The sequence below is a fragment of the Bubalus bubalis genome, chromosome 22 (assembly GCF_019923935.1).
Source record: "Bubalus bubalis isolate 160015118507 breed Murrah chromosome 22, NDDB_SH_1, whole genome shotgun sequence".
In the NCBI taxonomy this organism is placed as follows: domain Eukaryota; kingdom Metazoa; phylum Chordata; class Mammalia; order Artiodactyla; family Bovidae; genus Bubalus; species Bubalus bubalis.
In genome coordinates, this window is record NC_059178.1 from 19,265,080 (window position 1) to 19,275,679 (window position 10,600).

Here is a 10,600-nt window from a genome sequence, read left to right on the forward strand (position 1 = left end):
CTTCCAGTCCGACGAGACTCTCAGTGATGCCTCGACCTGTCCGCCCTGAAGGGTTAACTCGGTGTGAGCCGTGCAATGGCATCAGGGCACACACTCACTCAGCCAGTCAGGACCCAGCCTCGGTCCCCCGTGTGCGTCTCCAGTAGACGTGTGACCACCACAGCGGGCTGAACAGCGGAGACAGCATGGCCCCTGGGCTGGAGAGCCTTATGTCTTCATGAGGTCACTTTTGCTGTTAGAAGGGGTGATATGCTGCTGCGTCACCAGAGAAATCAGGGCTGCAGGGTCACAAACCGATGTCAGAACCAGGCGGAGCCCCAGGAGGATGTTGGTCTCCAGTGCCTTCTCTGGACTTGGGAGACCCCCCCACATCTTTGGGTTTTTATTCTTCTTAGCAGCTTCCTTTCATGCTGTCCTGACTTGGTTGTATGTTCTTAATGCAGAGGAATGCATTGTTGGGCTGACTTGTCCGACCTCACGCACAGAACTCAGGCATCCCTGGAGGGCACTGGACCAATGGGGTGGCCCAGGCGGGCCCTTGTCCTGAGATGGTTCTCCAAGACTCTGGCTCACCAGGCCACAGCAGTATCCTGGGAGCCAGGGCTGCGGGTACTGACCACAGCCCCTATCCCTCAGGGATGACAAGGAGCTCCTTGAGCAGAGCCTGTGGACTGGGAGGGCCCTGTGGGTAGAGGGGCCAGTGGGCGCCATCAAGGCTGAGCTCCCAGGCGGTGCCAAGTGTGAACGTGGCCTGGCTCCAGGCTATGCGTGATGCCCTTCAGGAGGGACTACTTCTCCCCGGCATTATACAAGGGTCCTGCATGGTGCCAGTAAGCCCCAGTGTGGCCACCACAGCCTCAGTGTGGTTCCCATCTATACCTGCAGATTATGAGCAAGTCAGGGCCTGGCAACTAGCACATGCTCAGGACACTGTCTCTCCTCCAAGCTCCATTGGGCCTTGCAATGCAGAGGAATGGGGAAAGATGTTCACTGTGGTCTGACAAAGTATTAATAGTTCAGGTTTCTGCAAAATGGGATCTGTTCTTACCTCGGGTCAAGTCATGCTGCGTGTCTGAGGGAGTGCTTTGTGCAAGGCGTGGTGGACACAGAACTGCATAGGGACGCTGTGGGCTGTGGCTCAGCAGTTCCTGGGGGCCTATGGCAGGTTGGGAGGCTGGGCAGGGGTCCAGCACTAGCCTCAAATGCTTCCACGCACCATGATACATCACTTGGGTTGAAGCAGTTGGATTGACACTGCCTACTCAGGGGAGGAGCCAGGCTTTGGGAAGGGAGCATGCTGCCCCAGAGAGACTGAGCCTCAGAGGGCAGAGGGCGCTTAGTGAGCATGGGGTGGGAGGGATCCTTATTTAGAGCCCATTACCCCTCCGGCCCTAGCCACCTCCCAACTCCCCATGGGGCCTGCCTGCTGGCCTACCTCGCCAGGAAGAACCACAGCAACTCCGAGTTGCCGCCCAGCCCCCAACGCCTCGAGCCTGTGCGTCCCCAGCAGGAAGCCTGAGGGTCATTTTCTGTGTCTCCTCCAAATGCCAGCGGGGCTGTTAGGGGAGGCTGGGCAGACTAGCCCAGGGCCACGCGCAGAAGATGAAAGATCCTGTGGGGATTTAAGTGTTGGCTGGAAACCAGGACGCAGGCTTTTATTTGGGGTGCATTGCTTCCCAAGGAGTCATTTGGCCACCAGTAAGTTTCAGGGCCGCCTGAGGGCCTCCAACTGAAAGGAAGCCCTGCCCTCAGTGGAGTGGGCTGCTCCCCGGGAGGTGGGGCACTGTTAGGGAAGCAGAGTCCAAAAGACAGGGGAGCACTTAGGTTAATCGTGTACAGGCTGTCTCTATGTTGAGTGCTGCACGTCCATTAAGAGACGGCACCTGGAAGCCCTGGGTGTAGGGATGAAAGCACACCGTTCCTAGCCCCTAATTCCCAGACACAGGTGAACACGTAAGAGACGGTGAGGTTTACTTATTTAGCCCTTTATTTATGGCCCATGAGTTCTTTCGTGTCCTCTCTGGTCCGATGTTCGGGCAGGGATGCCAGTTCCCGCTCTTCTGACGCCCTCCATCCCAGATGACAGACAGGACAGTCTGCCGCCCCTGTGAGAGGACTGTCCCCACACTTAGACGGGACTCCCCTGGGCGGCCAGGAGACACACCAGGCTTGGAGAAAAGACCTCTGAGCCTCGGTGTCCAAGGCAGGACACGCCTCTACTCGTTGACCTCTTCCTCGTCATCCTCAAAAGCTTCCTCGCTCTCATCGGCTGTGGCGTCCTGGTACTGCTGGTACTCGGACACCAGGTCATTCATGTTGCTCTCGGCCTCGGTGAACTCCATCTCGTCCATGCCCTCGCCTGTGAACCAGTGTAGGAAGGCCTTGCGCCGGAACATGGCCGAGAACTGCTCCGAGATGCGCTTGAACAGCTCCTGGATGGCCGTGCTGTTGCCAATGAAGGTGGCCGACATCTTCAGGCCCCGGGGTGGGATGTCGCACACAGCCACCTTCACGTTGTTGGGGATCCACTCCACGAAGTAGCTGCTGTTCTTGTTCTGGATGGCCAGCATCTGCTCGTCCACCTCCTTCATGGACATTGGGCCCCGGAACACAGCAGCCACGGTCAGGTAGCGGCCGTGGCGCGGGTCACAGGCTGCCATCATGTTCTTGGCATCGAACATCTGCTGGGTGAGCTCGGGGACAGTCAGCGCCCGGTACTGCTGGCTGCCGCGGGCGGTGAGTGGGGCGAAGCCAGGCATGAAGAAGTGCAGGCGTGGGAAGGGCACCATGTTCACGGCCAGCTTGCGCAGGTCGGCATTGAGCTGGCCCGGGAAGCGCAGGGAGGTGGTTACGCCACTCATGGTGGCCGACACCAAGTGATTGAGGTCCCCATAGGTGGGGGTGGTCAGTTTCAGGGTGCGGAAGCAGATGTCATACAGCGCTTCATTGTCGATGCAGTAGGTCTCATCTGTGTTCTCCACCAGCTGGTGCACGGACAGGGTGGCGTTGTAGGGCTCCACCACCGTGTCCGACACCTTGGGCGAGGGCATCACACTGAAGGTGTTCATGATGCGGTCAGGGTACTCCTCGCGGATCTTGCTGATGAGGAGGGTCCCCATCCCAGACCCGGTGCCGCCGCCCAGCGAGTGGGTCAGCTGGAAGCCCTGCAGGCAGTCGCAGTGCTCACACTCCTTCCGTACCACGTCCAGGACAGAGTCCACCAGCTCAGCGCCCTCTGTGTAGTGGCCCTTGGCCCAGTTGTTGCCGGCGCCAGTCTGTCCTGGGGTCAAGCAAGAGAGGGGACGTGATTCAGACAGGGCTACAGGGGTTGCTGTGAGGGGCCATCAGTACGGTTAAGACAAGTCATGAAGTGAATAGATAACAGAGTGAGAGGTGGGCCCCAGGCCCTCAGCGCTGCTGGAGCACAGGAGGGTGGCTGGCCACTTCAGACAAGGGAAATCTGCTAATTTTAAGATGTACTCACGTTCTGACTTGGTAATTTCATTCTTACTCTTAAAAAGATAATTCTCCCACAAAGTAAAAGACAAGGGAACAAAAAGCATAAATTAAGAAAACAAACTTCTTTCCCCTATCCTTTGGGCTCTCTTGAATTTTGAACTAGGTACAAATACTTCCTTTTCAAAACAGTAATATGTTCCCTCCTTAATGGGCCCCTCGTTCATCATCATCAGGAACTATATTTTTTCCATTAGCTCATTTATCCAAGTGTGAACATCAAATATTGCCAGATTGAGACAAGGTTTGACATCCACATTATTCCTTATTCTTTGTTTTTACATATATATCAACAAACACTGAGATATTTTGTTCGCATAAACATATAAATAGAATTAACTGTATTCTAGCAATTTCGTTCAATTATTTGATCTTCAGAGTTAAATGCCAAAAACTAAATACTGATCTACACCATCAGAAAGTATTTTTAACCACCTTTCAGCCCCAAAGTCAAGTTTCTGGAAAGCAGAATTGGAAACACCTGACTTGCATCAATAACTTTCCTTCTGCAGCAGGAAGATTCCGAAAGGCTTTGCACCAAGATTTATCTGATGTTCTTTCACTGAAAGGCTCTTTGTGTGGTCTGGTATACTTCAAAAGGTTGGAAAATTTGAAATCTTAATTCCAACACAATGTTGCCAGTATGATTTTTAATGAAATGTTTCAAATATATTTTTGTCAATGCTTTAGGCTGCAGATTTAGCTCATTCAGATAATGAAAACTATTGGCGATGTAGCCTAATTGGCAAGGCAGCCCTGTTACCAGGTGGATAATCCAGATTGCACCTGTGTGGGTGCTCAGTTGCTCAGTCATGTCCAACTCTCTGCAGCCCCATGGGCTGTAGCCCGCCATGCTCCTCTGCCCATGGAATTTTCCAGGCAAGAATACTGGAGTGGGTTGCCATTTTCACCTCCAGCGAATCTTTCCGACCCAGGGACTGAACCAACGTCTCTTGCATCTCCTGCATTGGCATGGGGATTCTTTACCACTAGCACCACCTGGGAAGCCCAGATTGCACCTACTTTCTATCAGAAAAACATGCTTTAGTCTTCAACTCAAATCAATATGTTAATATGCATTTTAAGGGACATTAGAAAAACCATCAAGAACTGAATTCTAGAGCACATGGTAAGGTACATTACAAAAAGCAATAAAAAAGTAAATGATGCACAGACCTATTTAATGACAAGTTAAAAAGATAAGGCACTGCTGTTTCCTGTTCATTGGTAAGAAGGCAGTGTGGGGTGCAGCTGAAAAACCCAGCTATAGAGGAAGTCAGAAAGGCTGTTTAAGGCAGTATATTTCTTTAGTATGTGGGTATTTCAAATCTGGTTTTGAAAAGAAGAATCATGTATTATGAAAAAATAGATCAGCTTCTTTATCAAAGTTTCCCTCCATATGGAACAAAATAGACTGCGGTGGTCCCATGGCTGAAGGATGAGGGGGCAGGGCGTTTGGCTGTGTCAGGTGGGCTCAGAAAACAAGAGGACCTGAGGGGTCAAGGCATTGCTGGCACTGCACTGTGTGCACCTCTCCCCCTTACACGAAAGACATTACCCTGATTTCTGTCTACACCTTCCGGTGGCAACAATTCACCACCATCCCACCCCAACCCCCATGCAACGATGAGGGAAACAGAGCTGGGGGTGGTGACTCAGCAGGACGGACCACGGAGAATGGTGGTGCCTCCTAGCACCACAGCAGAAGGAGGCACTGGGCACTCGGGGGCAGGGCCCACTCAGGACACCCCTGGAACCTACAGTTACCCCTGGGGGCCGGCCTCAGACCGGGAAGGAGTCTTAGCTCAAACGTCTTTGGATCTTCCACAGCATTTGTCAGTGCTACGTTCAGTGGTGCAAAGTGCAAGTCTATAGAACAAGAACCACCGAAATGCTGTGATTCTTCAGTAAGTTTAAGAGGTACTGACTATTAGTGATGAAACATCTAAAGTCCTACAAAGACAAGAGGGAACCACCTAAATACTGTGAGCAGAGTGACATCATCAAGGCTAGCGAGCCTGGGCTGAGAGGGACAGACTCCGGAGGGCGGCCCCGCTTCCTACAAGGAGCACAGCCCTTTGGAGGTGCCTCCCCCAGGAGGTGACTGCATTCTTGCTCACAAACATTGCCTCTCCACAGTGAAACCTGGCTGGATGCCTTGTATGAGGCTGGAGTACCGTCATGTCCTGCCTAGGCCCCCAAGACTCCACCACCTCCCCCTGCAAGCCAGCACACAGCTGGGCCAGCTTCCCACCTGGAGCTGGGGTAGAACTGATGCCCCTTCACAGCTGCCCCGAGGACAAGGACTGAAACCACGTGGAAACCAATGACTGGGGGGCAGTGGGGACTCAAAGTGATACACAGCCATGGTCAGTGGAGCCCCTCGGCCCGGACCCTCTGCTGCCTCCAGTTCACACAGTCCCTTGGTCTCCTGGGTGTTTACAGAGTGATCAGATGTGAAGTTTTCTCTGCCTTCAACCAAGAGGAGGAAGCTGGAGGCTTCTGAAAATATTTTGCCACTGTCTCATAGCAACAGACGTTCCCAGTTAAATATTTGGGGGTCAGGAGTTGAACGTCTTCTGCAATCAGAGGTTGGGACATTAACCAGCGGCTCCAGATTGTAGAAGCGATGCTGTAGTGATCCCCGAGGCCTCAGAGCCCAGCCCTGGTTCACCTCCAGCTCACACAGGGTGTGGGTTAAGTCTTGGGGCTCCAGGCTCTTTTGACTCCCTTCCAGCCCTGAATCTGGGAGAGAAAGTTATATGTACAAAGAAGCCTGAGGTCCACCTTCCTAGAGCTTTGCTCTTTCCCACAAAACTCTCTCCACTAACAGGCATAGCTGCCATGCAACGAACAGTTTGTTAAGAAAAAGGTGTGGCTTTCTAAAGCATAAACTCAGATGCAGAGAACTTTCACTTTTAAAATTATAGTTACTTCAAGTCAGTGTTTTTTAAATCACTTCAAACTATATCTGAATACGGAATGACACTTTTTAAAAAATTCACCCACTCTGAAGGCAATGGGGTGAAACTATTTTCACCTACTGTGAATCTGCAGGCAACTCAGACTCTTTTATTAAGTGGATAATGACTTAAAAACAATTGTTGAGCCAACAGCACACACAGTGAGTTCAGACATGCTGGTCCTCTCAGTTCTCCATGGCCAAACATGTTATTTTCTTAGTTAAAAATAGTGTCAGCTGTTAAAAATCACTCTTGTAGCTATTTCATATAGGTACAGTCTTCATTCCCCTAATCTAGTACATATCTTTTAAGGCTGTGAGCACTGCTGTCTGATAACGACTGCAGTGACATTGGACAGGGCATAGCTAGATGTATTTGGGCTATGCCCTGTCCAATGTGGTGGCCACCAACCACACTTGGCTACTGAGCACTGGAAATGTGTGGAGTACAACTGAGGAAGTAGACTGATTTTATTTAACTTTAATTAAATTTAAATAGCCACATGTAGCTAGTGGTGACCATGTTGGTGGCAGGATCTAGAAGCACCTTTGCTTGAGAACAATTACCGAGTCTAGTTTAGGAAAAGATAAAGAATTTAAATGTCCCCACTTGTGGACTATAAAAGTATTAGTAATTTAGATTTTTTTTGCAGTAATAAAAGGGGCACCAGAGCCTTTTCTCCTGGTCTATTTGATTTGAAAATCAAAGGTGACAAAAACCCTTGAACAAAGTACTAGAAGCTTCACCTGTTCCACTGCTTGTGCAGGTTGCCACAGTGATGGGGAAGCAGATGATGCCGCGAGGTCTTTTATACATCATGAGCATGTACCTTGCTGAATCATCTTTATAACAGGTCACAAGGCCTGAGTCCAATCCAAGGGAATCAATTTATGTACCAATAAGATCTCCCAAGATTCTGCCTTGACTCCCCAAAACCATGGCTCCAAGGTGATGGAGGCTGGTCACATTAACAGTGCCACTTCATTTCATTTTACATAATTTTCTTTAGGAGTCTGCAGAGGAACAGGTGCTATAATCATGTTCTGGGTGAAGAAAGAGGAAAGGAAGATTTGCCCAAACCTGATAAAACAATTCATATGGAACTAGCTTTTGGAAAGAAAGCAGAACAGTCTATAGACAATGGAAAAAGAAACACAGGTATAAACACACTGACAACCAACATAGGAACCACAGGCAAATTATTATCGTCTTTTTATGCTAGTAATTTATGAGAGGGAAAAAGAAGTTAATGTCTAAAATGTTTTGAAATCAAGAATTATTACTAGAAACCATCTCATTTAGAGAATCAAAGGTTACTTTCCTTCAAGAGGCTGCCTTGTGATGGGGCTGGCGACTGTTGATTTCCATTCTAAGCTTTTCTTTTTTTTTTTTTCATTCTAAGCTTTTCTATGCCATGTGATGTTTTTAATCTTGCACACAAATTAGCTGGATGTTTAGAAAATAAAAAAGAGGAAGAAGAAAGCAGGAAAGACGGAACCTACCGAAGATGAAGTTGTCAGGCCGGAAGAGCTGACCAAAAGGCCCGGACCTCACGCTGTCCATGGTGCCCGGCTCCAAGTCCACCAGGGCGGCCCTGGGCACATACTTCTGAGCTGGAAGAGAACGGAACCCACCCATGAGAGTCAGTCTCTGGTTCCTGGGACAACACACTTCTGCAGAGCAAGTCCCACCAGCACAGCCGCCTGGATGTACAAAGCAGGCTTTCTTAGGGTCACAGAGTCTCAGCCCTGGGGGAGGGGAGCCTCACAAAACACAATCCACCCTGGACTTGTCCGGGTGAGGAAGCCAGCCCAGGCATAGGGCACAGGAAGTTTCCGGAAAAGGCAGGATGAGAAGCGAGGTCTCTAGACTTCCTGTTGCCTGAATTTCCCAGTCCTCCTTCGTGCACAGTTCAACTTTTTAATTCCGCATTAATAACCCATACCTGTTGCAGTGAGCAGCCATGCTGCCAGGACACTTTTGCATCTCTCTCCCTCACACGCATGTGAAGCCACAAGCAGGTCTGTGCACCTGTTTCAGGTGTGTCCACGGCTGTTTCCTGGGGGACTGTCTCATTTATGGACAAGTGAGCATGTGCTCATGCCAACAGGCAAGAAAGGTTCCTGTGAGGGTGGGGTCACAAGGACTGCACTGGGAACTGTCCTACAACTCCTGTTCTGCTACTCACACACCCAGGCTGAAGACAGGGTGGCCTGGGGGTGACCAGCAAGTGCCATTTATACTGGCCTTTTCTCAGTGCCATCCAGGAATCTCACCACTCACGCCTGCTCTTCCAGACCTTTTGTCATAGCTGCTTAATGAATAAAACCCCATGGTTTATGTGTCCTGCTCTTCCCAGCTCTCCTGTGGATGACCAGCAGTGACTCTAAAGACAGCGTGATTATCTCTGAGGCTGGGGACACAGGTGGGTATATTGAGGGGCAGCACCTGTCACATCCTGGGTGTTCTTTCAACATCTTCCTTTTGTGTTTGTCCTGTGAATGTCATGTATCACTTTTACAATAAACATTGTTACAAAAATAAAGTACATAAGTAACCAGGATACCTATGAAGCTCCCCAGGACAGGGCTGGTACTATTCTTAAACCTGGATAAACCACAGCCTGGAGTTTTTAACTAAACTCGGCCAGACAAAGACCCTGTCCGTCTGGAGGTCCATCTTCCAGTGGGCGTAAAGTCTTTCTGGAGGTCTGCAAAGGGCTAGAACAATCTTTTGAGGTAGTGTTTTTCAAATTTTGAGCCAGAAACCTTCATTAGGAAAGAAATTTTAAACCGGAAAAAAAAAAAGAGCCGGACGTGCCCCACTAAGCTGATTTCACAGCACTAACAGGTCAGGTTCAAGAGCTCAGACCAGGAGAGGCCAAGAGCCTGTTTGAAATCAACCGACGGCGGATTTCCCGCCCCAGGGGGAGCGAGGGAGGAGCCGGGCGCCGGGCTACATCCGGGAGGATTTTTCCAGCGCGAACCACCCACGCGCCGGGGGGCCCACGGGTGGGGGCAGGGGATGGTAAGGGTCCCACAGGGCGGTGCCGGGGTCCCAGAGAGGGATGGACGGAGGGATGGCGGGGTCCAAGGGGGATGGTGGGGTCCGGGGGGGGGATGGCCAGGTCCGGGGGGATGGCCGGGGTCCTGGGGGAGATGGCGGGGTCTGGGGGGTATGGCGGATTGCACCACTCACACGAGGACTCGTTGTAGTAGACGTTGATTCTCTCCAGTTGGAGCGCAGAGTCACCCACGTAGCCTCCGGCCGGGTCGATGCCATGTTCGTCGCTGATCACTTCCCAAAACTAGCAAAGGGCGGGGCGGGGAACAGACGGTCAGCCAGGGTCCCCCAGGGCCGGCCCGGCGGGCGGGGCGCGGGGAGCGGCTGCCAGATTCCAGGCGCACTTGAGCCGCTCCGGGGCCTCGGGGACGGGGAGCAGGGCAGAGTCCCCGTGACGCCCCCTCGGCCGCCCGTGCCCCGCATGGCCCCGGCCCGAGGGCTTGGCGGGGGGGGAGCGCCCACCCACCTTGGTGCCAATCTGGTTCCCGCACTGGCCAGCCTGGATATGCACGATCTCCCTCATGGCCGCTCAGCGCTCCCTGCTCTGACGGCGCGGCGACTGCTGCCCGGGCATTCGGGTCCCCCACCCGGCGCCGGCCGCCCCTCCCCGGCCCTCCCCCGGCCGCCCGGGCCAATGGCCGGGCCCGCCCCCACCCCCAGGCCGCGCCCCCTCTGCCCCGCGGTCCGGGCGCCCTGCCCACACCCGGCGTCCCCCAGGCACCCGGTCCGCGTGCTCTTTCCTAACTCCTGAGCCAGACCAGGTCCTCCCCTCACGCCCCCGTTCCCCCTGGCCCCTCCGTCCCCGCCCCCACTCCGCCCCATCCGTGGGTGAGCCTCCATCCGCTCTTCCCCGCCTCCTCTCGCCGCCCCCCAGACCTCCCCCCGCCCCAGGCACCCCGCCCCTGCGCGCCCTCGGGCCGTCCTCCCTGGGCAGCCTCCACCCTGCGCGGTCCCAGAGGGAGAGCCGACCAGCGAACAGTGGAGGGATGCCCGCCTGGAGGCCGGGCGGGGAAAGAGCGGGTTCCTGGGGCGCCCATCCGAGCGGGCGGGCGGGGAAG

At 52.9% G+C, this 10,600-nt stretch overlaps 1 protein-coding gene across 1 annotated transcript; it reads right to left on the minus strand.

Moving 5' to 3' along the window:
* Window positions 1-1,969: 1,969 nt before the first annotated feature.
* Window positions 1,970-10,150, minus strand: TUBB6 (tubulin beta 6 class V). Its single transcript, XM_006043027.3, has 4 exons — window positions 10,009-10,150; window positions 9,678-9,786; window positions 7,982-8,092; window positions 1,970-3,280 (listed from the first exon to the last, which is right to left on the minus strand). The coding sequence occupies exons 1-4, from the start codon at window positions 10,063-10,065 to the stop codon at window positions 2,217-2,219; spliced, it is 1,341 nt and encodes a 446-aa protein (XP_006043089.1). The 5' UTR covers window positions 10,066-10,150; the 3' UTR covers window positions 1,970-2,216.
* Between the last annotated feature and the right edge of the window lie 450 nt (window positions 10,151-10,600).